The following is a 24,996-nucleotide window of genomic DNA, read 5'->3' as shown; positions in this document are numbered from 1 at the left end:
TGCCTTTTCCAACTTGCACCTGATGTCGGCTTTCACGCTTTACTGGTTCCGAGAAGGATCCCCCAGTTGGTGGGGATAGAAATGATCATACAACGAACAAAAACCGACGATTTTGCTGTTTAAATAATTTTACTCGCTACTACAATGTAAATTAGATACAAAATTCATGAATAATAAAAAGAATTCGAACGAATATTTCATTCACATTTTAATCATACAATTCTTAAACAATATCCGAAGCGTTCAATAACTCCGATTCTTTATCTTGCTCCATGGTATTCAATTTACTGCTGGAACCGGGGGAGTTTAATTTGGTCGGTTCAGGTGTTAATCGAACCGTCGTCCCGTGTCGACTATAATCTTCGATTTCCCCTACTGGTCGTTCATCTTCTTCTTCCACGTTCTTCCTGCATTTGTTCTATATTCGAAGATTTAAAGAATTCCCGTTTAATACTCTCCACTTGCTTCTATCCCAGCCATCTTCGAATATTCAGTTCCCTTTACCTGAAGAATCTTGAGAAACTCCTCACGGAATTGCTTGCTACACGAGAGATATATGACAACGTGAACCGCAAAATTACAAAGTTCCGTAACAGCGGCGAACGCTCTAAATAAGCGGTAGCCAACGTCCGTGGTCTCGTAATCGTGGTACACGAACGGGATAAGTATCGATGGTATCATTGTCACCATGAAGCACGCTGCCATGACCGACATCAGCGTAACCAAGTGTTGTTCTTCTCTGAAAAATGATTTACACGCGATAAGGGGATCGATCACTCCTGTACATGCAATAGCTATTAACATCAGCAAGGTAATCTCTCCCTCGGCCTACGAGTCGAGGAAAGTTCTACTGGCTATTCGTGGTGTTTGCATTCTACGAGACGCCTAGATGTGTTTCCCAAGAAGTAGTCGGTGAACATTATCAGATAGGAGAAAGTTATCGGGATCATTTCAAGGTCTACGCATAGACACAACGAAATTCGACTGTTTTCTATACTCTCGTGGTGGAAAGATGTAGAATGACTTTGAAGTAACCCCAGGTACGACCGTGAAGGGAAGACGAGCGCGGTCTACCTGTATCCTCGATTACGAGTGAACAGAGACGGGTCGGAGACGTTTGCTGTACGATACTTCTCCGAGACCGACTGGAATTCTTTCTTCTTCGCGTTCAGGTGCAGAAATCTCTTAACAACGATGCTGTTCAGTAGAAGAAGAATCATCGTGGGGCAAAGGCGCATCAAGATCTCCATGGTCCAAATATACGCGCTCCATAATCCGGTCCCCGTGATTGAAATATTCTCCCGTAAAGCGAAATGCGTACCGTCATCCTCTGGTCGCTCGTACACCGCTCTCATCGCAGCCAGCGGAGCGCTCACCTGAAAATCGATTCGCTGTTTTAGCATCTGAACGGCGGTAATACACACCCTGCCCTCGAATACCGCGAATCCGAGAATGAACGAGTACAGGATGAATGAGCGGCAATTCTTGCGAGCATTTCTGCTGCGTATACGGGCCGGGAAGAATATGTAGATGTATCGGTCGACAATCAAGCAGGCCATGATCAAGATGGTGGCGATGGCGAAGGTGTTCACGGCGACCAGCTCTAAATGAGCGTGGTAGAATACCGATGGATAGTTGTTCCTTATCCCACGTCCAAGCCTGATCGCTGAAATATCATGCACCACGATTATATCAACAGCCTCTTAAACAAACATCCATCGTCCTACGTACATATCGGTATCCACGACAAGAGAACCCCTACGTGCGCAAATGCAACTCCCCTCAGGTACAAATACGAGATCCCCCGAAAGATTGGCGAGGACAGAACCGCGAGTATTAAAATATTGCCGAAGATTCCGCTGGTCACTATCGTCGGGATCATTATTCTATAAATAATGCGCAACAAAGACCTGGCCTCGTGCAGAACGTGGCTTCCGCCCGCCTCGTCCATGCCGTCCCACGTGAAGTTCTCGCTCTCGCAGCACAGAAGTGTCCTGAGAAATTTGAATACAGGAAAAATCACGAGAAACGGGAGTGCAAAGTCGAAGAGCGATTTGCATGCGAGCTGACGGAGGACTTCTGGCATCCCGGTACCGAGTCGGCTCGCCTCGGATACCCACCCCTCAAGAACTCCCGTCAACATATTCGAATACCGATCCACAAGCGATTGATTTTAAATGTCACGTCGGGCGTCTACCATAGTCGATGTGTTTTTATCGCCGCGGATACTGTTAATGCGAGCGTCCCACCGTGTTTATCGGTACGAAAACGTCGCGGCGGATGCACAACAACTTCTGCGAGATTCATCCCCGATGAACTCACCATCGGTTTTACCCCGGTCAATGTCGCGCATGCTCCGGCCCCCGACGGGCTCGCTTATTCTTGTGCCCCCAAGTATATTTACTTGCGAATTATAATTATATTCCGGCGCCCTTCGTCGGGCTAACTCGTTTAAAAATGCGATAGGAGGGTATTTTGCGCGATAAATTAATGGTCTCTCGTGCCCACCAGGGTCGCAGCCCCGTCCCTGCGCCGGGATCGATGATATTCGGCCATCAACGATCAGCTATCAACGATCAAACGAAAGATCCTCGGCATGCAATAGACACGCGACGATCTCTACGAAGTCAAGCTTTAAATTGGCTTTAAACGTTCACTTTCTCCGTTCTATTTTCTGAAAACGACGCGTGGCTAATTGATGGGCCGCAGATTGCCAAATATCAAGCTTTAAGTGGGGTCGACCGGTATATAAATTCAATGTGAGACCACTCGGCTCCGGTTGCCTCTTAATTTTAATACAATATCCAGTCGCCGGACGATTCTAATGAGACGCGGATCAGCCAAGCAGTATTATGAGGCTGAACGCGATACGACCACTTTTCTGGTAACAAGGAGTTCCATCTACCTCGCTGGTCGACATCCAGCGCTTCCTCCGCTTCAATTAACTCTCTATCTTTGTTTAGGGCAGTGCAATTGTTCAATCTCTGCGCCGTGGCGCCGTGGATCATCACTGTGGACGACACCTGCCCATGTAGCAGACCCGATCAGTGCCCGAATGACTCCCGAGTAGCTTTCAAGAACAGCCAGGTGATCAAACTGCCTTGTGAAAACGAACAGCTCGTTCGATGTTGCTCGTCGGTACGAAGACCGATAGAATCATTGATCGTGCGTGGATCCCCGGCAAGAAGCAAGCAGGAGAACGACATCGTGAAAAAATATGCGGATACGTCGCTGTTGAAAGAAGAAACCAGAGTCTCCGAAGTGGTGCACGCTGCAGGAACTTCTGATGAATATTCAGAGACCACATTGCAGTCAACCGTCCCTTCGGTGAAGGAATCATCGACGGATGCACGTGTGCCATCATTGAACGCCCAGTTATCTGAAAGTAACGATAAGATAGAAGTGAACGCTACGAGGGATGACGATGTCGATCGGGCAACTAAAAGTAACGCGGAAACGTTGCAGAGTGCGAAGAGTGATACTTCCGTGGGTGTGGATCAGAAGCCGACATTGAAAAATAGGCAAATGCTCTCCAAACTGCGACCGATGCATGTCAGGGTACTTAATCGTGGCCAGGCAACTACGCAATCCGAGCAATCTGGGGGAAAAAAGAGCGATGAATTCGTAAGACCGGAAATCAAGCCGTTTGTTCAAGACGAGGAAGAGCAGCTGTACGTTCAGGGCCTGATCGATGAAGCGAAGCACTTCGAAAGTTTCAGGACTTTGCCGAAGGAATCAGTTCCATTTCCAATTCGAAATTCGAAGCAGCGAGAAGAAGAAGTTGTTGCAGGGAAGACGGACTTCGTGGCCCCCGGAAAGCCGATCCTAAACAGAGGCAACCACTCTCCCGCAGGCTTCAAGCTTCCATCGATACCCAAAAGCGTACCTGAAAAAATAGGCGATCACTTGGAGCGGAAAACATCGTTAGGGGTAGCTGTTACGCTCGATGAAGCATCCACTCGGGCGACCAACGAAAATACGAGCCCGACGAGGAGGCTCGACGACGACACCTTGGTTAGACATTTATTGCACCCGGAAGATGAAGAGAATATTAAACGCGTCGCTCGAAGCCATGGCCTGGAAACCGATTCCAACGATCTCTCCGATTTCTCGAAAAGTATGAGCCGGACGTCATCCCCCATCGCAGACGATGAAACGACGGGGGTCGGTGCGATAAGACGGTTCAAGAGGCCGCCCAGAATTCTGCCGATGAGGAATCTGCAAAGCCAGGAGTCCGATTCCAGTAAGTACGCGAGCTCGAAAGAGCGGGCGAAAAGTCTGTTCCAGAAATCGAACGAGACGAGGAGGAAACACGTGTCTTTCATCATCAACAGGAACGAATCTAATGCCAAGAAACTGAATTCGTCGGACAGCGATTTACCAAGCATGGGGAAAGTAGAAAATGACGACAGAATAATGCAAGTAGAAACAACGCGTCTTCGTTGATCGAGGAAAAAGTCGCTGGGTCGATCGATAAATACATTGATGTTGATTTAAATGCAGAAAATAATGATATATACATGTTTGATAATAGGTAGGATTCGGTGAACAGGAAGAACGGAAATGTATTCTAAATGCATGGTCTTATAAAAAAGCACGCAAAATTAGCTGTATCGGCATGATGCAAAAATTCACATTCCTTCTTCCTCGACCCTCGCCTTTGCACATAGTTGCATATCATTAACCTTGGTCGAGCAGACAGCGAAAAAGCGCTCGTAAACACAACTGGAAGAGAGATGTTTATATTTTATTAATAGTCACGATAAAAGGTTACTAAATTTATTCGATCCTTATCGGTGAGATGAGCAACAACATTGGTATTTTTCGAAGCGTAAGAAAATGATGAAGAACAAGAAAGTATGCTATAATATTGTAACAGAATGCTAATTGTGAAAATATAAACGACCAATTCTATCGCTTTCCTTCGTACCATCGGATTCTGTATTATAAATCACCTTACCTACCTGACGAAGATTGAAAGCGGCAATCTAACTTCTTCGATAGCCAATGGCAATGATTTATTTAACCCGCCAATATGGAACACTTTTAATAGCCATTTAATTAACTCGTCCTTTATTTATAATTTTAAGTAACTCGTGTATACGGTAAACGTTTAGATTACAAAATACTAAAAAAGTATTAAATTTTAAGAATTATCGTATACGAATGAAGTCTGCTATAACTGACTTTCGTTAACAACACTGCATTAAGTTGGCACTCCTTGAACGCGAAGGAAATTTTGAAAGTAACGGATCGAAAGGGAAGGATCGGGTGAAGACGGAATTAAATAATTTTCTTTTATAATACTAGTAGAATGGCAGAATTTAAGACACCGACGACAAAGAGATACAAAAGCAGAGTGCAAGATAATCCAGAATTGCAAACGCCCATTAAAATACCGGCTTCGCCGTTTCTAGAACAGATAGGTTATGGATGTGGTAAAGGAATATGAATATTTCGATCCATTAATACTCGGTGTTAATCTCGTTTTAATAATTCAGTGCACTGCCAGGTGTTAGCGTGTTCAGTTTGGAACGATCCCCGAGAGTTGGCTTCTCTCGATCTCCATGGGCGATCAAGAAAAGAAACCTCAGGATTACGGCGGATAAAAAGTACAACGAACGTATTCGTTTCGAAGCGGAAGTGCTTCGTAAGCTAAATCATCCGAATATTGTCGGTTTCCGTGGCTTCACCGAGGTTTCGGACGGCGAACCATGCCTGGCGATGGAGAAATTGGACGCTTCTTTAGGTACGAGCAGATATTTTACGCGAGTCTTTACGCGACCCAGGGTACACGAATTTTTTATGCAAATTTGATTTCAGGTGATAAGATACAAGATAAACTCGAGTCTGCCGACGACCCGTTTCCCGCTAAAGACATTTTAAAGATAGCGTACGAAATTATAAAGGGATTGGAGTATTTACATCACACTGCCCACATCTTGCACGGTGATATGAAAAGTTACAATGTACTGGTGTCTGGTGACTACAATACAGTTAAGCTTTGCGACTTTGGTGTATCCTTGCCACTCACAGAATCATTGGAAATGGACACATCGAAAGGAGACTTCATGTACGTGGGAACAGAGTGTTGGAGCGCACCTGAAATAATACATGGTTTGTCCCTTTTTCAAATTTCTGTACACGCCTGATTACAATACGAATTACTAACAAACCCTTTGAAAATTACTCTGCAGAGATTGGCTTAGTTACGAATAAGGCAGACATTTGGGCGTGTGGCCTTGTAGTTTGGGAAATGATAGCTCTGTCAACGCCTCATTTAGATATTTCTATGGACATGGATGATTCTTTTAACGAGTCGACGACAGAAACGCAAATGCCAAATGATACGAAGACTAAGGAACACGATGCCAGCTTGGACGATAGTATTGTCTACCTCAAAGAAGTGATGAACCCCAACTATGGTAAGTACTGGAATAATATGTATTTCAAGACTGCTGTCAAAGTTAAGAAATTGAATAATCTACTTAATAATCACAGGTACTCGACCTCCATTACCTGCCATTAATCTGGGGAAAGAATATGACAAAGTACTTGAACTATTTTTTGCATGCACTGCTGTAGATTATAAAGTTAGGCCTAGTGCAAAAGGTCTTGCTAGTTATTTTAAAAAATATGTATATAAAACCAGTAAGTGACCTTCAATGTTGAATTATTGTTATAAAGGGACGTTTTATAATTTTTATAATTTCTTATATGATAATGAACAACACGTTAATAATAGATGATAACTATTTGTATTCGTTTAAAGATATTACATATTACTATCCGTATAATAAATGTTTAACTTTTGTATCGATTTGTCTTTTCCTTACAAGAAGATAAATATCAACAAGAGAAGGATGATTATTGCACTGATTATGATAGCAAATTTAATTTTTCTCTGGAAAAAAAGTTTTGTATTTAATAGCAGTCATCTTTCGGAAAGTATATTAATTTTTTTTTGACATCAGTACCTTTCTGTGTCTGTGACTTTTCCGCTCTGCTTTCTTAAGATCGGTGCGACCGTAATCAACATTCGTCGCGGTTTTTCCCGCGAAATACTCCACGCTGTTTACCTGCTCCCCCTGTGAAAAAAGGAACGAAACTTTAAACCAGTATGATCGAAATTTTTTTATCATAGCTCAACGTTTCTTTCCGCTTACTTGCTTTTCTATGAGAAACGCCATTTCAGTGAACATATCTCTGACTTCTGTAATCGATTTCTCCAGTTTGATTATATCGTTGTGCCGACTCTGTATGTCTGATAGTTGTTGCTTTGCGATTCTACTGTCTTCTAAAATCTATCCGCGGATCATTACATTAATTGCACTTCATTAAGCAACGGGAGAATTGGATACTTACATTATCAACAAACAGATTATTCTGCTGAGAATCAAGCAGCTTGTCCAACTCTTCGCTCGTGATATGTTTCCTGACTAAAACAGCGAAGAAGGGATGGATACATTAGAATAAATGTAATTCGAGATTCGTCGTAAATACGTACTTAATATTTTTTGCTGCTGCAAAAGTAAACGGCACTTTTCGTGGTATCTCAACATAGACGTGTTGTATTCTTCCATGATTTCGGAAAACAGCCTTAGCATCGTTGTATATTGTAGCACTTTAATTCGTATATGCGCGGGCCCGTCTCTCGCGCTGGCTAGAGTTAAATCGTCAACGGGGGCGATTTCCTTTCCCATTTCTGCAAAAGTACACGAAAGTTATATAATTCAGATGAAGAAAATTAAATTTATTATAGAAAACTATATCATCCAGTGGTTTATACTGGCTAAATGCTCAATACGCATATTATTTTAATTCTTTTGTTTCCACATGCTTCGATGTTCCCTCTCGTAAGAAGACTTTTCCCGCGCAAACTGCGGCACGTTTTTGTCGCAGCTTGTTTTGTTCGACAAACAATGCAATTATGCACAATCTTCGATTAATTATTCGGGATATTCATTGTTTGTTCATAGAGCATGAATTATTCATAATTGTTCGGTCTATTTTTAGGTAAAAGTACAGTGTGTGGAAGCCTACACATGTTTACAAAGTTCTGCGCCCTACTTTCCACCGAATCTAATTGGTCGGTTAGTTTCCCGCTTCCGAATGGATGCCAGAGTCCTTAACAGAACTTTTCGTATTTCGAACGAGATGTTCCGCGATAAACAGTCTGCAAAGTTTTCTGTCGGTGTACACCATAATGGTTTTATAAAATCGTTATCGATACGCACTCAGAAAATGATAACCTGAGGCCAGAATTTTTCTTTATCGAATGATAAGTTAAGGTTATGTTTACATTCGTTACGATATTTGAAGAAATGTGATAATAATTGTAGTTTCGTTTAAAAATGATTTAACCGAGCACAGTTCTTACCATGGAGTCACTAAAGATATTCGACAATTTTAAATTCAGTGACTTAAACGAAGACTGGATTCAATCCGTTTGGGATGCACAGTTTATGTTTTACAATGAACCACCTGATGAGTACCTCATGTTTCTGGAAAGCAGAGACATCAGGCTACTTTTGCACGAGTCTTGTATCGTTGTGAAAGCTTGGCTAGCAGAAGGCAGGAACCGCAATGACCCCGAGCATTATTGCCCGGAGATATCATGGAACACATTGATCACAATGGATATAAAGGTGCATGCTTTATTAGCCGTATTGGGTTACATAATGAAATGTGGTCAGTGTAAAGAAGCCGGCGAGGACTCGAGGCAGTCATGCTTACACGCAAGTAATTTATATTTTATACTCTTGGCCGTACCTGGAAGCAGCGTATTCAATGTGTTTCACCCAAACTTATATCAGCGGGCCATAGAAACGCTGAAGATAAATTCCGAATGCTTGCAGCCTCCCATGAAGAAGTGTAGCAAAGCAATGAGTTTAAATGATTTTAAGATTAGCGACCAGTCAATGAACGATAATGTCCTCCTGCCCAGTGAGAAGGTAGTGTTAATAAGGAATTTGAATGTCATTCTTTGCAACCTCATTATGATGCTAAAGTCATTTTGGTTCAAAGATCATATGCAATCATTAGATATCACTATTCACGGGTTGTTAGAGATGACAAAAATAGAACACAATTACGCAGAGTCTCAGTGTTCTAACACGCAAAGGGGTACTCTAGAAGCGTCACTGTTACAAAATGCTTACGTAGCTTTGCAAGAGTTGTGCGATAGTAAACATGGACCTATTAAAGTAACTATAATGTTCATAGCGAAGTATGCATTACCTCATTTGTTGTGCAGCCACGTGGAAATGCAGGCAAAGTTTATCGCAAATATACAGGAAGCTACTATAAATTTTTTAAAAGAATTACTTCACGTACACGAGAAAGAAGCTAAAACCGCGATTATAACACTGATACAACAGTTAATGGTAAAGTGTCCAGATCAACTCGAAGCTCGTCAGAAGCAAGCTACAGTGTTAATGAAACTCTTCGGAATATGTAAACAAAACATAATCCTAGAAGCCTTTAGGAATCTAATATTATTGTCGCATCACAATAAGATCTCCTTCAGAGTATTTGCTCAAGAAATAATTGGAAAGTTATTAATTGAGTCCATTTTGTTAGATTATAACATAACGAATGCTTTAAAAGCTAAAGCGAAGAAAGTATTTTTCGCCGTTGTCTTAAGTAGGTGCATGGATCGTTCGAGTACAGTGAGAAGGAAAGCCATGGCGATCATTGCTAAGTTCACGGAATCTAGCAACGAAGGGAACAAAGCAATATTTCAAACTATGTTCGAGGACTCTGATCCGAATAAAAAGTTTCTTACATTTGAGAATTTAAAGGAAGCTCTGTCCGAAGACGTTGACCTATTATCAGGTTCAAATGTTCTGTTAACTATGTTGACGGAACGAATAGAGGATGAAAAAGCAATGATACGCCGCAGTACACTGCAGATTTTAAAGAATTTAATTTTAATGTTTCCGTCCCTGATAAACGAGATAGTACCTCTAATCAGCCGCCGGTGCAGAGACCCGATGCTAACAGTACGTCAGTTTGCAGTGCAAGTTCTATCGCAACTTTTAGAACGATTCCCAGATGACTCGCAACTTTTGGATGAATGGGTACAAACAGTTCTACCACAGATATTTGATATCGAAGTAAAAGTTCAAGAAAAGGTGCTAGAAAATTTACAAGGATTATTACTAAAAAGAATAGTAGATGTTTCTACGTGTACGGATAACATGGCGAACGATTTACCATGGAAAATTCTGCACACATTAACTAACAGGAAAATGCGAAAGCATTTATCGAAGGCCTGCAACTTGTGGGTGAAAAATGGTATTATCACTGCCTCGGCAGTAAAAAGCATTCAGTTCCATATTGGAACTAACAACAATACAGAAGCATGGATTCTGCTGGCGGCGCTGGCTGAAAATACCAAGCTGCCAGATATGAATAAGTACATCTCGAATTACAAGGAGATTTTTGAAGGGAATGATTTTCATGCGAGTCTAGTTCTGCAAGTCTTAAGGTATTCCTGGAACTCCTTGGATCACAAAGTCTTGGAATGCCTCTGTAAATATCTCTGCGAATGTCTCCAGCAGTTCAAAATTAACTTCTGTTTAATTAGTATTTGCGTGGATATCATACACAATATAATGCAGTATTTAAATCCTGATAAGAATGTTAATTCATTGGAGCCAAATATGCTGAGCCTGATAAGGACCTCGGAGATGGAGGTGAAAAAAATTTTCAAACAGGGAAACCACGCTGTGGAAGCGGTTCCTAATTATATAAAAGCTCTATTTACTTTGGGACACGTTACGCTTCTATGTACGTACAAAATTTCACCGGTAACGCTACGAATCCTAGAAGGAATATTGCTGGAATGGGATGCACTGCCAGAAGTAATAAAGGACATAGAAGAGCTGCAGCCGTCGGCGGTTGTTATTCTCGGTCAGCAGGCAATGAGAGATCGCGAAGTTGCAAAAGAAGTTGTGCCAATATTCGGTAGACTACTGAGGCAGGAAACGAATCTAAGTTCGGTTATTCAAGTTGCTGTAAAAATAAACACTGCTAAGGCTTTAGCCGATATTTGTGTTAGATTCACTGCCCTAGTTGAACCATACTTGTCTGACATGTGCGTCAGTATGACGGACTCGAGCCCGCAGGTACGAGAAGCTATCATGATAATATTCATTCAACTCCTACTTGAAGATTTCATAAAAATAAAGGGCCCCTTCTTTTTTCACTTATTAACGATGTTGTCTGATTCGGACAACATGATACGCGAATTGACTATCTTCCTTATAGAGGAGAGGCTCCTGACGAAGAACAAAAACTTGATATCACAGCAATTCTTGCAGAGCATGTATCATTATAATAATTACCAATCTCAGCACAAAGTGTACGAGCAGAAGATGCGTGAAAAAGAAAGGAACGCACTGACGCTTCCAGGAAAGCGGCATGAAAGCAAACGAAGAACGATTTATGACTTCATGCTGGATCACTTAGATCCCCCGGGGAAGATAAAGTTGCTTGTAAAAATTACTAGTCAAATACTTGGTGGTACTTGCGTTGATACAATTGACGTTACGAAAGAGGAAGGAGCATGTGTTTTAAAGGACGCGTTGTACGTAATCGGAAGTGATCGATTGCGATTATCGTTTTCCGATAGACACGGCGACGATGATCAACAAGAGAACGAGGAGCCTACGGTTCAAACGCCAGCTGCTAATGGTATAAACATTATTGTCGAGGGAATGAAGAAGCACGGCTCGGAAGTTCTTTTACCCGTATTGATAAAACTTAGGAAAAAGTTGTCTGTTTTAAAGTCTCCATTGGAAAGTGATGTAAAGGCTCTTCTACTTAAAAAATACTTGGAATACAACAAGGATCAATTATCAAACATATTGAACGAGTACCCTGAATTGGAGAAAGAGGTGGAACAGTTCAGGAAGTATGTAGAAAATTGCCTGCTAATATATGTATATCATTGATTATTTTTACAAATGACTCTGTATTTCAGGCAAGTAGGAGACGTCGCTTGCAATGATGAGGACTTCAGCAACGAAGCATGTTCACCATCCGAAACGAATAATCATGTCACGCCTGTCAGTGACTCAGACTTTGCAACACCTAGTGTGTACCCCAAAGTTACGTTAGAACGTATTCCAAATTCCCAGCCGTTGAACTGGAAGAGTACACCGACAACTTCGAATAGTTTACTTTCACCGGATAGTTCTCTAAGTAGTTGGAATCCTATAACCTCGACGCCAGTTTTACCAGCACATTCATTCCCACAACCTGGTCCGAGCACGAGCACACCCAGATCGTCTAGAACCTTTAATTTCCACTCTAACAATGCTTTTAACCATGTTTCGAAAAGCAAAAGGCTCTCCACATGTTTCCCGAATAAGAGGAAGCTAAACATCCTCGAATGTAAAGACAGAGAGAGATATATTTCCCAAACTGAAGATGATAGTGAGTCTGATTAGGGTAGGTTCGGAAATTACGTTTATTCCTTTATTTTTATTTACGGTGCAATACGTGGGAATCGAAAAAAGATTACCTACCTCTTAACTTTCGTTGGATACGAAACGATGTTTGGGAAATAGTGTACGTACGAGTTTCCAGCTCTTTTTGTATATCTGCAATTCCTTAGTCATTAATAAATTCTCAAAAGGGCACGACATTTGGTATTTCGTTCTTACCTTTATTCGTGTGCGACAAAACATTGTTATGCAAATCCTTTACAATAGCGGTATTCTCGACGATTAGCTGAATTAGAGCACGAACTTCTTCGACCTGTATTAATATTATTTGTAGTGTCCACTGCCGATATGAGTCTGTGATATTTGAACAGTGACTTAATTATATTCGCACGCGTTTGAATACATACTTCGTCCAGTACATCCTTTAATCTTTTATTGGGGAATATATGGATGTGTACGTCTTGCAGGAATCCTTTACCAAATGTAGTGTTACTTTGACACTAAAGAGAACAGAAAGATATATCACGTTGCGTGTCTATTTTTCAGCAGGGAACTAGGCATAGAAAACAGTATTTAAGAGCATAAAGAGTACATTAGCTTTTCGAAACAAGACCAGATTGTTATTTTAGCATTTGCTGTGCCAGGTTCGGTTGATCATACCACTAATTTAAATCACATTATCGAGTATAATTTTATCTAATTTGACGTTACAATATAAGCGACAATTAGCCATTTGCCAAATAATGAAATACTAACGGCGCGTAATTCCAGCATTCGATCGCGGACCATGGTGAGTATCGCTTGAGAATCAGCCGGCGACTGATAATTCCATGAATCCAGCACACAAAGTATGTGCTCCGTTATCTATCTTATCAGTGCAGGGCAGATAATTGATAAATTCCATCGTGACGTTCACATTATAGCTTGTAATCCGTTACCTTTCAATTTTCGAAAGACTCCTGTGGATTATCTGCCGTACTGAACTATTTCACACACTTCTCAGCTAAACCACATTGCATTGCCGAGAAGGTGCTTTGCATCTGAAATGAAATAGGAAATAGGCACTTAGCAGCTGGGGTACAAGGACGACCGACATAAATTATACACCTTGGCTTGTCCTTTCAAGCATTCTTTTTGTTACGACGATACTTTTTCTGTACTTTTAAAAGCGTGACGATTTCTCCTTTTTTTAGCCATCGCGGTTTTTTTGCTTGTAAAGATATTAACCCACATAAAGTATATTTGTACGATTTAATTTAAAGCGATTGTATCACCCATGGATATGTTTCGAGTTGGAGGGAAGAAATGTTTACGTCGTTTTGTTTGAACGTAATGACTAATCTAGCATTTATACGGAGAGGGATATGCTTCTAATTAACACCTACCGTTTAATTAGAGCTGGCTATCAAACTGTACAGTTGAAGCTTGGATAAAGTTCAAGCAACATTTAATCCATTCTGTGATAGACACAAAGCAAAAGTGTTTGATACTAATGTACAAAATACATATATAAACGTGTGTTACCACATAATTCGTGCTGCACGGAACTTTGTAATTAGGAGACGCGTCTCCATAGAATGTAAATCTTTTATAACGACTAAGTTTAGGATAGGATCTTAACCGTACCAATTTATTTCACTAACGCTATTCGTTTATAAATAAATATCAGCAGCTTTTGGAAAACAGCGAATGTATTTATTACATTGCAAAGTAACACCGAAACAAACAATTATAAAATATTTCATTAGCGCTCCATCGGAATGAAACGTTTCAAATACCACCATTACGGCATAGTTTAAGAACATAACATTTATTTTATAGTTTATCTGTGCGCGCCGCGTTAACTTCGTTATAATGTACAGTTCAACAGGAAGGAATAGATGTGCTACAAAATTATTAATTTCGCATTCTCCAAGGCAAATCAATCAGTCTTATACAATTCTCAATTAAAAGGACACGATTGCGCTAGTTATAGGTACGTGTTACTTCCTTCAACGCCGAAGATCTTTATGTAACCGCGTGTTTGTTACTGACAAAGTACATATGTAGTTCAACTGTAAAAACAATTCTACGTGATGTAATGTAACGTCTACATCGAAAGAGACAGCGCGTTCTTAAAGATCCGACGCCGTGATAGATTATTTACAAGAAGAGAATACATTAAAATATATTTTACATTTTTTAAATACTATAGGATGTACACAATATACATCGAGCGAACAGCTAGTAGTTTTAAGAAAGAGGCGGAGAGTTCCCAACCACTGTCTCCTTTGTGTATAACGCGACGAATACCCCCCCGTTTACCTTTCGATCTTGTAACACTACGATATACAATAAGATTGCACTTACTTGACCGTCCTATCTGTAAAGTGTCTAAATATAGTACATTCGACTTGCGACATGTGTGTACTTACACGCGTATATATTACATTCTCACTGGTGTATAGGTTCTCTGTTAGTTTCTATATATTAGTGTCTATTTTACTGGGCGGATAACGAAAGTAGACTTTGCTAAGAGGTCCCCGTCCGCGCTCTAACTTTGTCCTTCAGATAATTGGCGACCTGCGTCTGCGAAAGCCTGATAGCTATCTGAAGGGGTGTAACGCCTTCTTGGTTCATAAGCAGAGGGTCCGCGCCTGCACCCACCAGCTGCCTCGCGACGGTCATCTGCCCTGTCAGGGCTGCTGCGTGGAGCGCGCTGTCACCGTTCTGAAACGCGCAGATCTCCATCGTTAGAACTCGCGCGATGGTAGCTGCGCGAGAGACACTTCTATATACCTACTGGGAGAATACCGAGGGACGGACGGTACTTGAGCAGCTCGCCGACGACAGCAGTGTGCCCCTTGTGGGCCGCTTTGAACAGCGGCGTCCCGCCATCCTACAAAACGAGGTGCACCGATTATAGGTGAACGCGGTTCCGTGTCACTCCCAAAGCCGATCGAGCCGATAACGGAATCAAGATTCCTGCCCCGTGCTCGATCATTCGCGCGACACTTACGTGTCTGGTGGCATCGACCTTCGCGTCGGCTTTCAGAAGCCTTCTCACGACGTGATCGTGCCCCATTTGCGCCGCTATCCATAAAGGTGTGGCGCCGTCGGTTCTCGCCGCGTCCACCTTCGCCCCGTGCTCCAGGAGCACCTCCAGGATCCGCATGTGCCCGTTTTGAGCGGCGATGAACAGTACCGTCGCACCGTCCTACGATCAAACAAATTGCCGCGTCCCGTCATCGTTCAGATTCTCAACGGTGTTTTTTTTTTGTGAAACAGGAGGATCGAGGCTATTTTACCTTCATGTGAGCGTTGGGATCGGCGCCCCTCTCGATCAAGCCCTCCACGACGTCCAGGTGACCGCACTGGCACGCGATGAAAAGTGGGGTACCGCCGTCCTGCAATCGAACCAGAAACCGTCTACCGTCTCTTCCATTCTCACCTGACGACGCGTTTTTAACTGGCTAAGCTTACTATGCTGCAAGAGTCCACCACGGCACCGTGGTCCAGCAGCAGGCCCGCTATGTCCATGTAGCCACCTTGGGCGGCGAAGAAGAGGGCCGTGGTGCCGGTCTAAAAATGAGAGGCGATAAAGCGACCGAGTTCTTAATGGGACGTCGGAGGGGGCTCTAAAATTTTACGGCGTGGAAAGGACCGCGGACCGAGCGGTTCGCGAAGCACTAAAGCAGACAGCTAATCCCGTTTCATCGCATCTCCGCGAGCGGAGGCGATGAAATACGAACGGGACGAGGGAAATGGGGAGATCGATATCTGCACTTTTGTCTCGGGGACGGCTGGGTGCACTGGTCACTTAGCCTCCGTGGAATTTGAAAGGCGCTGGGTGCGAAGAGGAGTGGCGGTTTTTAAGGAAAGCTTGCTGGGTGGTGATCGTCGGGGAATGGAAAGCCAAATCTAAGCGGAGGGCGCCGAACGCTCCGGGTATTTCTGGAGCTCGAAAGTGATAAAAGATTTCCACTTTAAATGTCAGGCACGCAATGGCCCCGAATAATTAGCGGCGGCGAATCGGCATTTAAATGCCACATTCCCATCAGGTTCCGCGTGCAAGCCGGTCCCACCTCGGCGGCCCACGAATTTCACATTTCCCGGCCGCGTGAAATCCAGCCGGGGTTTATCCTGAACGCGTTACCGCAATCGTGCCACGGGACAGTTTCTATCGCGACGGTAAAGTCTGCGGGTAATTGACAGTGAGAGCGACATCCTGTCGCCTTGTCGCGAACACGGTGTCTCTTACAATGCGGTGGAAGTGTCCTTCATCTGTCTTGCAATTAAAACGACGGAATTGCCGCTCACCCGGGACGCGTCTTTAGAAAACTGATCCGCTGTCCGGGGAACTCTATTCTCGAGGGGATAGAATATTTTTAGAGGGCACTTAAACTTCGGTGTCCCACGCTAGTAGTGCTCTATTTTCGGGTGGAATTTTCTCAGAGCCCCATAGAGCTAAGTAGTCGAAACAGTGCAGCGCGAGAGCCGCCATAAATCTCTCGACGAGTCCCACGAATCGATAAAAAAAAAGAAGTAGCTAGCAATTTCGAGGAGCCATGGATCAGCAAAGGAGAGAAAGTGGCGACGCGTGTCTCGAATATCCCCCGAAAGGAACGCACCTCGTCCAGCCCGATGCAAACTGGACCCGCTCGAATGCCAGCTACGTGCACTTTCACTGGCGCCGTTCTTGCCTCCGAGCATCGACGCTCGCCGACGAAAAACGGAAATCCAGTTCGCGTTTCTTCCTTTAATCGGACGCGGTCGCGCCTAGCCGTGGACGAGAGATCGCCAATGCGCTGGACGCGCGTTCCAACGGAGTCCCAGTGCTCCCCGAACCGTGTCAAGCCGGGGGGGACATGATAGCTATCCATTACAAACCGCAGAAATTCAATAACGGCGATCAACCTGTCCATCTGGCCACGGCAAGATCCAAGACGATGCGGTCAAGTGGATTTTTCTTTTCCGAGCAGTCTGCTCTTAACAGGGTATCGGGCTTGAGCCAGGCTCGAGGAGGGCGCCGACACAATGCCACCACGGATGCCGGGATGCAAATCTTCCGATACGGGCACAAGCGGGGCGACGGTAAAAGGTCGAGGTTATTTTCGAGCTGGGGCCCCGGGCTTTCGTTAATTTGTCGGGAAAAGGGGTGGCGAACGTGGTGATTAGCGGTAAATGGTGCATGGTACCTCTGACTCGAGTTAACACGATTGCTGGAAACCATGCAGCGAACTCTTGGATAGTTGGCATAACTCGAGTGGTAGGTACGCGTGTACTTGGCAATTTCAACCCTGTATGAAATATCTTTACTACTCAGGGGCCACGTTGAAACTCAGCTTTCGTGGCAATAATGCCCCCGTTTGAGAGGCGTATATACCAACAAGTTTGCGGTTTCTTCCTGTGAAACGCAACGTTCCATTCCATCTCCCCGTTCTGTGCGTTTCATCCACTTAAGATTTTAAGCGCACCCTTCTTCACGTCTCGCTGAATCTACTCTGTTGCATCTCTTTTGTGGATCATATCCCGTCCCACCCACAGCCACGCTGCGCGGTTACAACAATTAACTTATTATGTTGAGCAAAGAGGATGCCCCGGATGGCGTCCATCGTCGATTTATAATGAACTCGTTGCTTCCTGCCGCGATCTGCTTTCCAACGCACGCTATTTTAACGCGCTTTCGCGTGCCGCTGGTTTATTTGAAATTCTTATGAATCCTGCCGACGGAAGTTTTCCAAACTCCAGCGGCAGGAAGGGCTCCAGAAGCCTGGGAACAGTTCGCGACGGTGCCTGAGGCTTTTAACTATTCCCCTGTGGGAACGATTTGGGTGGAATCGGCGGTACCGGTTGCGCCTGGCAAGCAGATATCCAGGGGACACTGGTGGCGGCCGAAAAGTTCGCGTTACCAGGTCGAGTGTCTGCTTTCGAACGGGGCCAAGCTTAAGGGATCAGTGTGTCACGAACGCCCACGCGGGATTTTCAAGCCGATACCGGTAATTTCTGCGGTGGCTCGTTTAGAAGGGTCCTCGCGACCGATCTCCGCTGCTCCACGTGTGTTTGCTGCACACTCCGCGGTTGCGTGTTGCGGCAGGCGTCGTTAAAACGCGTCGGAATCACGCGAACCTTACGTGCTCCGCTTCAGCGACCTTGGAACACACGCTCACGACGACGGGCATTTACGAGGCAAAATGTTCCCTGGTCGCGGCACGTATCCAGGCCGCGATTTTTAGAAACTAGTAGAACCAAGCGTGACTAATTGACCGATGTGAATCAATTCGCAATTAGGGTCTCGGGTTCGAGCACTGCTCGGCGATCGTGCAGCTTCCTCGCACGAAAGTGCATCGCATGGCGTTTTCATCCTGACTGCTGGTAACGTGGTTGGCTATAGAAGTTTCGGAATCGTCCAGAGCAGGGAAGCGGATAGTTGTGGAAATGGGACGATCGTTGGCAGAGGGAAGTGAATGCGAGGGAGATGGATCGATCCAATCTGTGACCGCAATTTTTCCTTCTTTTCTCCCCGTCGATCTGCTTCGATCTAGACGGAGGTTGTTCTATTTCCAGAGATCATCCCGCGTTCCTCCGCGTTCTCAAACAATCCGCAGAACCGATTATTTGTTCGCGAACGATTATCGCACCGACGATCCTTAATTACTTATCTATTCGTAAACACCTGCTTCCTGTGGATGACTTTCTCTCCTGGTTGTCGTTCTGTAAGCGAGCCTCGAATTAAGAATTCTCCGAGATCGTCGGTATTTAGGATAGCGCACATGAAAGAAGCCACTGAAAGTAATTCTGGCACTCGTGCCACGCCGATTGTGCAACGGGTTGCGTCGTTTAGCGATTTTAACGCGCGTTTGCGTAATTCGTTCTGCCGCTGATAGCCTCATCGCTTAGATTGAATCCCGCAAACTGGAAGCATACGTTCCCTTCCGCGTTTTTGCCGCGACCGCTGGATATAAACACATTTGCATACCGGTGCTATCTGAATAAACTGTTGAAAGAACGGGCTGCGCGGACCGTGTTTCAAAAGTCACAGAATTTTGCGACGCAGGGAGTGAGAAGGGTAGAAGACCGTTGCGAAATTCCACGAATCGTTTGTATAAAGGGGTCGATGACTCAATTAACGAATTCGCGCGACGGGCCCCTTAATTGAAAGCTAAGCGGACGTCCCGAGTCTCCAAAAATCGCGAGTGGGCCCCGCGCGTCTTCGAATCTGCATACAATACCGTAATTCTCGGCGACACCGAGAAAACGCGGGCTCGGCGATAAATCTGCTCGCTGCAGGCACTTAAAAAGGCCCACTCCACGGCTTCCTGGTGCTCCATGTCGACCGACAAGCTTTTTGCGACCCCCTGAATCTCTCCAGGCTCTTCGTGTCTCAAAGGAAAGGGAGTTGCTCGTATAATTTTGAAAAAGTCGCGGGGCTAAAGAAACGATACGAAATGAAAGGAACGGCAGAATTGGCGATACTTGTTATCGGGGAATGGCTGTGCGATAAAGATCGTCGAGATAACGTTATCCAATGACCGCGCGCGGGTGTGAGGTGAATTTTGGGAAATACCTTGATAGGATTATGGGTATTTGACGAAATATGGTTGCTAAGGTGATAGTTCGATTTCGATGCTCGTGATAAAGACTCGAGCTGAGCTAAACAGTATCGCGATGTATCTGCATACTTGTTACATTTAAAATTAAATTTAAACGGAATCCGCGATTCCCAGGTGAAGGTAAGTAATCACGGGTGGATTTAGAGATTTGGAGCCTCTAGGCTAAGTGTCGACGCCCTTTCCGCGAAATATCATCAAATATTTTAATTTAAAAGAGTCGAGATAATTTCAAAATTAATTCAATGTGGCAACTCACATATGAGTTATTGCTAATTCGTTATATGGAGAAGAAGTGAATTGTTTTTAAAATTGTCTCAAGCCTCTGTGTTTAAATATTTCCCAATTTCTTTTGTTCAAAAATTGACGCTCCCCAAAATTTGATGCTCCTCAGAATTTGCCGCTCCCCAAAACTTATCACTCCCCAAAATTTTCCACTCCCCAAAATTGATCACTCCACAATATTTTCCGCTCCCCAAAATTTATCACTCCACAATATTTTCCGCTCCCCAAAATTTATCACGCCCCAATATTTACCGCTCCCCAAAATTTTCCGCTCCCCAAAATTGATCACTCCACAAAATTTTCCGCTCCCCAAAACTTATCACTCCCCAAAATTTGCTGCTGCCTAATATTTCCTGCTCCCCAAAATTGATCACTCCACAAAATTTTCCGCTCCCCAAAATTGACCACTCCACAAAATTTTCCACTCCCCAAAATTGATCACTCCAGAATATTTTCCGCTCCACAAAATTTATCACGCCCCAATATTTACCGCTCCCCAAAATTTTCCGCTCCCCAAAATTGATCACTCCACAAAATTTTCCGCTCCCCAAAACTTATCACTCCCCAAAATTTGCTGCTGCCTAATATTTCCCGCTCCCCAAAATTGATCACTCCACAAAATTTTCCGCTCCCCAAAATTGATCACTCCAGAATATTTTCCGCTCCACAAAATTTATCACGCCCCAATATTTACCGCTCCCCAAAATATTCCGCTCCCCAAAATTGATCACTCCACAAAATTTTCCGCTCCCCAAAACTTATCACTCCCCAAAATTTGCTGCTGCCTAATATTTCCCGCTCCCCAAAATTGATCACTCCACAAAATTTTCCGCTCCCCAAAATTGATCACTCCACAATATTTTCCGCTCCCCAAAATTTATCACGCCCCAATATTTACCGCTCCCCAAAATTTTCCGCTTCCCAAAATTTATCACTCCCCAAAATGTGTCGCTCCCCAAAATTTGCCACTCCCCAGAATTTGACGCCCTAGATTGCAGCCTACTTAGCCTATACCCACACAAATTCGCCCGTGTAAGTAATTGAGAATGGCGCGATGCGAGCGGAGGTGCCAGGGATCCTCCACCGGGCAAGGTAAGTGAAAATTCAAGATTCAAGAGTAGATCGTTTGAATTCGCGAGTTTGGATCGCGAAAGAAGATTACCGACGAGTGGGTAACGGGGTTGCCAGGGCGCGCGCGCGAGCTCGGCGAAGTTCATTCACTTTTCGAGTTCATTCATGGGCTGGCCACGCTCGGTCAAGACTTACCAGCCTCCTGGCATTAGGATCCGCTCCTTGCTGCAGCAATTCGGTGACTGCCTCAATGTGGCCTCCGGCGGCAGCCAGAATCAAAGGAGGCGTTCCATCCTGAAAACAAGAATGGAAGAGTCAATGAACCGTTCGGTCAAAGTAGTCGATTTCCTTTGGAACTCGTCTTGGCTCGTGCTGAACGAATCCCTGGGACAATATCGATTTCTTTTATCCCCGAGCCTGCTAGCATTCCAAATCGCGACAAATTGGGTCCCCTCTTCATTTCTATTTTCGAGTACATCTATTTCCATTTACCTAAAATTTTACCTACCTCCGACTCGAGGGCGGGCGGTTATCATCGAGCACGTTCGAGCGGAATTACAATTACCCGCGCCTCGATATCTACGATTTCCATAATGAGAAGTGGAGAACTCCGACGCATTGCTTTCTAACCGATTTAAACGGGGGCGAGTTTCGCGGACAGGAGCCAGGATCGTCGAGCACCTTGAGCAGACAATTAGGCTGCGTGAATCTGATCCTGTGATTCCCTCGATTCTCTATCTGCTCGGCTCCTCTAATCTCGCCTACCTCGAACCAGCTTCCTCTTCTCAAATTTCACACTTTGCAGAATCGCGTCGTGTCCGCGCCCGCAATTTATCGCGCGGCAACGAGGCAATTGTTCGAAAAGATTGGTCAATTGGAGTAACTACCGGACAGGGTCTTTAACGATCTCATTAATCCAAGTCATCGTCCACGAGTTATCGCGGAGCGAGGAAGGCTGGAGAGATTTTACGAAAATAGAACGAATCCCGAGACGAGTGTTTGGAAAATAAGCTCGCGGAACGAAACGGGGGAAACGTTTTTGATCGGATTCCAAATCCCCTGGAACACACACGCCCGAGGTCCGTCCGCGTTGCCAAAGTGGAACGACGAGCAAATCGCGCGTGATCTAATAAACCACTTTCGAGAGAGGAGGAACAAGGTTGCCCGTACCGCTCGCTCTTTTAACGTCGTGTCGTTTGCATAATGAGTCGACTGACCCGACGACAGATCGGCGCCGCCTAAGTAATTCACCGCGCCGAGATCTACCGAGACCTGCGGAGGCGTATAGGAGCCTGGGAAGGCCTGTGCAGGCCTGTAACTGAAAACGAAGGCGTCTACCGACCGAAGTTACCTTGTCTTTGCAATCGACGTGCACGCGGCCAGAATCTAGGAGACTCCGAAGACGCTTGGCGTCGCCGCGGGCCGCAGCCATGTGCAGCTCCACGTCCCGAGGAGATTCTTTCTGGAAAACAAATCAAATATCGGCGAAACTTTAGAATCGGGCTGCAGAATCCTCGAGACCCCGGTGCGGTAAAAGTCTCGGTGCAACTGGAACGAAAAGATCCCCGAGATACCGAAATAATTTCAGTTTTACGCTCCTGGCGCTATCGATTCCCATTCTAATCGCGATTTCGCGTGCTCCGCGATTGCCCGGGCGCAACGGGCAAACGAGTTACAATTTACTTAATTACGCGTTAGAAAGGCGCACGTGTCTACGCGCGTTCTAAATATGTTTCGAAGTGCCGGCCTCCGCGAAAAAGCGCAGTGATTCCGAAACAACGTGCACTTTCGCGAAAACCATTTCAGTTGCCGGGAAACTAGTGCAGTCATCCACCCTCCTTGATTATGATTGCTTAATCGATAGAGGGTTGACGGAGGAGTCAAGCTGACGCGTTGTCGCGATCGTTGGAGTGAAATTATTGTTGGTAGGTAACGCGAGGTTCGTAGCCTGAACGGCAGCAGGAAGTAAGAATTGAAAGGGTAATAAGAAACTTTGTGGAATATCAATTGCTTTCATATAGGGCACATGTTTTTCTTCGGGGTGGGAGTGGGGGTGGTGTGGAGGGTAGGGGTGGGTGTACGGTTCAGTGGCGTTGCAACAACGCGCGCGACAACGTGTCGCTGGTGCGCGGGATCAACGGGACCAGGTGCTTGGGAATTTGGCGTTTTCCGCGTGAATGACATCAGTCCCTCGTTAGGTTCTGATCTCACCCAGTTCCACGCCTTCCGTCTGCACGTGACGCCACGAAAACAATTACGATGCATGTGGAATATTCTTTGAATAAATACCACATATGTAACAGAGTACGCGAACAGCAATTGTTTCGGGGAAAGATTCTCGTTCAACAAATTGTACCACTTCCAGAGCACGCACTGTATTCTCCGTGATAAATGTTCGACTGAAATTGGTAGCGTGATAAGATGGGACGAGAGTTCAGTTATTCAACAGGAATACATAATTGAAGAGCCCCGCGATACACCAGTATGATTAGGGTAGTCTTCGAGGTATACCCATAAGGCGGGCTTTTCAATTTACTTCGATTCGCATTCAAATGCATGATGGACGATGCTTTATTTACAGCCCGTTATCGGAGAAGATCGAGTACGTGGTTGCGTATGGTTGGAGTTTAACGCAGAACGGGATGCGTTACTTACCTTCATAGACATGTTGAATGGTGCACGTGTTGCGCGACCTCGCCACGATCTACGTTTCGTTCCTAGAGCCAAATAGTACACTTAACGTTAATGTTGCAATTGCATCGCGGTGCAGTAACCATGCTTATGCTCGGTTATCACGTATCAATCGCATTTGCAACGCGTCTGTCGCCAGCGATCAGCGGTACGACATTAAAAATACACTTTTCTATCACAGACCGATTCGAAACGCGCGAGAGAACTAACAGGTTTCGTTGCATTTACAGGTAGGCGATGGCACGACGCGAGAACATGATGACGTACCGGATGACTCCAAGTCACCGAATGCCCCGATGAAACTGTGCGATCGCTGTATAGACAAGGAATGCTTTTCTTCGTGTCCGTTTGGTGGTGCTACCTGTCGCGCACTCTTTTTCTTTATCTCGTTATCGATGCTCTGCGCATTTCTGCTCTTTCGTTTCGATGCAATGCAGGATAACATAACAAGACTGTGTATGTTTTAATGTTACGTACAGATTTACACGGATGTATACATTCTGTAGATCGTAGACCACCGTGAAAATTGTTTTCCACAGAAATAAAGGTTTATCTGAGAAGAATTCATTGTGTTCTATTGATTTCAGATTACAGTTTAGACTTTAGACGTAAAAATATTTTAACTCTTTGGCTGACAATAATGCCAAAAGTCTGCTATCATTTCGGAGCATTAGCGCGTTGATCTAGGGACATTTCAGACCATTCTTAATTTTATTGTTATGCGAGATACACGAATATAAGAAAGAACCCATAAAAAAATTATATTGTCACACAAGATCAGGCAGTGTAGTTAGTTACACTATCTCTGCCCGAGGCCCAAGAACTCAAAGTGCGAATATTGTAATACATAATGACGTTCTTACAGTGTTCTACATTTTCAAGGAGAACCTTGGTTCGTAGGCCTC

At 44.5% G+C, this 24,996-nt stretch overlaps 6 protein-coding genes across 10 annotated transcripts; 3 read left to right on the top strand and 3 right to left on the bottom strand.

The window, feature by feature from the left end:
- Nucleotides 1–110: 110 nt before the first annotated feature.
- Nucleotides 111–3,091, bottom strand: LOC143372664 (putative G-protein coupled receptor B0563.6). 3 transcript variants are annotated; one of them, XM_076819138.1, is made up of 6 exons: nt 2,906–3,091; nt 1,911–1,994; nt 1,440–1,666; nt 1,075–1,376; nt 505–739; nt 111–418 (listed from the first exon to the last, which is right to left on the bottom strand). In XM_076819138.1, the coding sequence occupies exons 1-6, from the start codon at nt 3,006–3,008 to the stop codon at nt 224–226; spliced, it is 1,146 nt and encodes a 381-aa protein (XP_076675253.1). In that variant the 5' UTR covers nt 3,009–3,091; the 3' UTR covers nt 111–223. The 3 variants fall into 3 exon arrangements, with proteins under 3 accessions (XP_076675253.1, XP_076675252.1, XP_076675251.1); XM_076819137.1 differs by having other exon boundaries at nt 1,732–1,994; nt 2,906–3,040; XM_076819136.1 differs by lacking the exon at nt 2,906–3,091 and adding an exon at nt 2,121–2,442 and having other exon boundaries at nt 1,732–1,994.
- Nucleotides 2,512–4,607, top strand: LOC143372661 (uncharacterized). The gene is made up of 2 exons (XM_076819133.1): nt 2,512–2,884; nt 2,964–4,607. Exons 1-2 carry the CDS (start codon nt 2,853–2,855, stop codon nt 4,444–4,446), a joined length of 1,515 nt encoding a protein of 504 aa, XP_076675248.1. The 5' UTR covers nt 2,512–2,852; the 3' UTR covers nt 4,447–4,607.
- Nucleotides 4,608–5,198: 591 nt separating this feature from the next.
- Nucleotides 5,199–6,818, top strand: LOC143372666 (lymphokine-activated killer T-cell-originated protein kinase). Its single transcript, XM_076819139.1, has 5 exons — nt 5,199–5,438; nt 5,513–5,749; nt 5,824–6,117; nt 6,198–6,425; nt 6,502–6,818. The coding sequence occupies exons 1-5, from the start codon at nt 5,315–5,317 to the stop codon at nt 6,657–6,659; spliced, it is 1,041 nt and encodes a 346-aa protein (XP_076675254.1). The 5' UTR covers nt 5,199–5,314; the 3' UTR covers nt 6,660–6,818.
- Nucleotides 6,740–13,706, bottom strand: LOC143372671 (syntaxin-1A). 2 transcript variants are annotated; one of them, XM_076819148.1, is made up of 10 exons: nt 13,394–13,704; nt 13,212–13,319; nt 12,863–12,955; nt 12,675–12,768; nt 12,537–12,611; nt 7,508–7,705; nt 7,366–7,439; nt 7,167–7,304; nt 6,978–7,088; nt 6,740–6,904 (listed from the first exon to the last, which is right to left on the bottom strand). In XM_076819148.1, the coding sequence occupies exons 2-10, from the start codon at nt 13,242–13,244 to the stop codon at nt 6,833–6,835; spliced, it is 888 nt and encodes a 295-aa protein (XP_076675263.1). In that variant the 5' UTR covers nt 13,245–13,319; nt 13,394–13,704; the 3' UTR covers nt 6,740–6,832. The 2 variants fall into 2 exon arrangements, with proteins under 2 accessions (XP_076675263.1, XP_076675264.1); XM_076819149.1 differs by lacking the exon at nt 6,740–6,904 and having other exon boundaries at nt 6,978–7,108; nt 13,212–13,706.
- On the top strand, nt 8,039–12,650 carry LOC143372653 (condensin-2 complex subunit D3). The gene is made up of 2 exons (XM_076819103.1): nt 8,039–11,920; nt 11,990–12,650. The coding sequence occupies exons 1-2, from the start codon at nt 8,382–8,384 to the stop codon at nt 12,456–12,458; spliced, it is 4,008 nt and encodes a 1,335-aa protein (XP_076675218.1). The 5' UTR covers nt 8,039–8,381; the 3' UTR covers nt 12,459–12,650.
- Nucleotides 13,707–14,246: 540 nt separating the features above from the next.
- LOC143372670 (uncharacterized) lies at nt 14,247–24,510 on the bottom strand. 2 transcript variants are annotated; one of them, XM_076819146.1, is made up of 8 exons: nt 24,056–24,505; nt 22,752–22,862; nt 21,596–21,694; nt 15,918–16,016; nt 15,743–15,841; nt 15,454–15,651; nt 15,238–15,333; nt 14,247–15,164 (listed from the first exon to the last, which is right to left on the bottom strand). In XM_076819146.1, exons 1-8 carry the CDS (start codon nt 24,065–24,067, stop codon nt 14,967–14,969), a joined length of 912 nt encoding a protein of 303 aa, XP_076675261.1. In that variant the 5' UTR covers nt 24,068–24,505; the 3' UTR covers nt 14,247–14,966. The 2 variants fall into 2 exon arrangements, with proteins under 2 accessions (XP_076675261.1, XP_076675262.1); XM_076819147.1 differs by lacking the exon at nt 22,752–22,862 and having other exon boundaries at nt 24,056–24,510.
- Between the last annotated feature and the right edge of the window lie 486 nt (nt 24,511–24,996).

Source organism: Andrena cerasifolii, chromosome 8 (genome assembly GCF_050908995.1).
Source record: "Andrena cerasifolii isolate SP2316 chromosome 8, iyAndCera1_principal, whole genome shotgun sequence".
Classification (NCBI taxonomy): Eukaryota; Metazoa; Arthropoda; class Insecta; order Hymenoptera; family Andrenidae; genus Andrena; species Andrena cerasifolii.
Note: the sequence above shows the minus strand (reverse complement) of the source record. Positions and strands in the feature narration are given on the sequence as shown.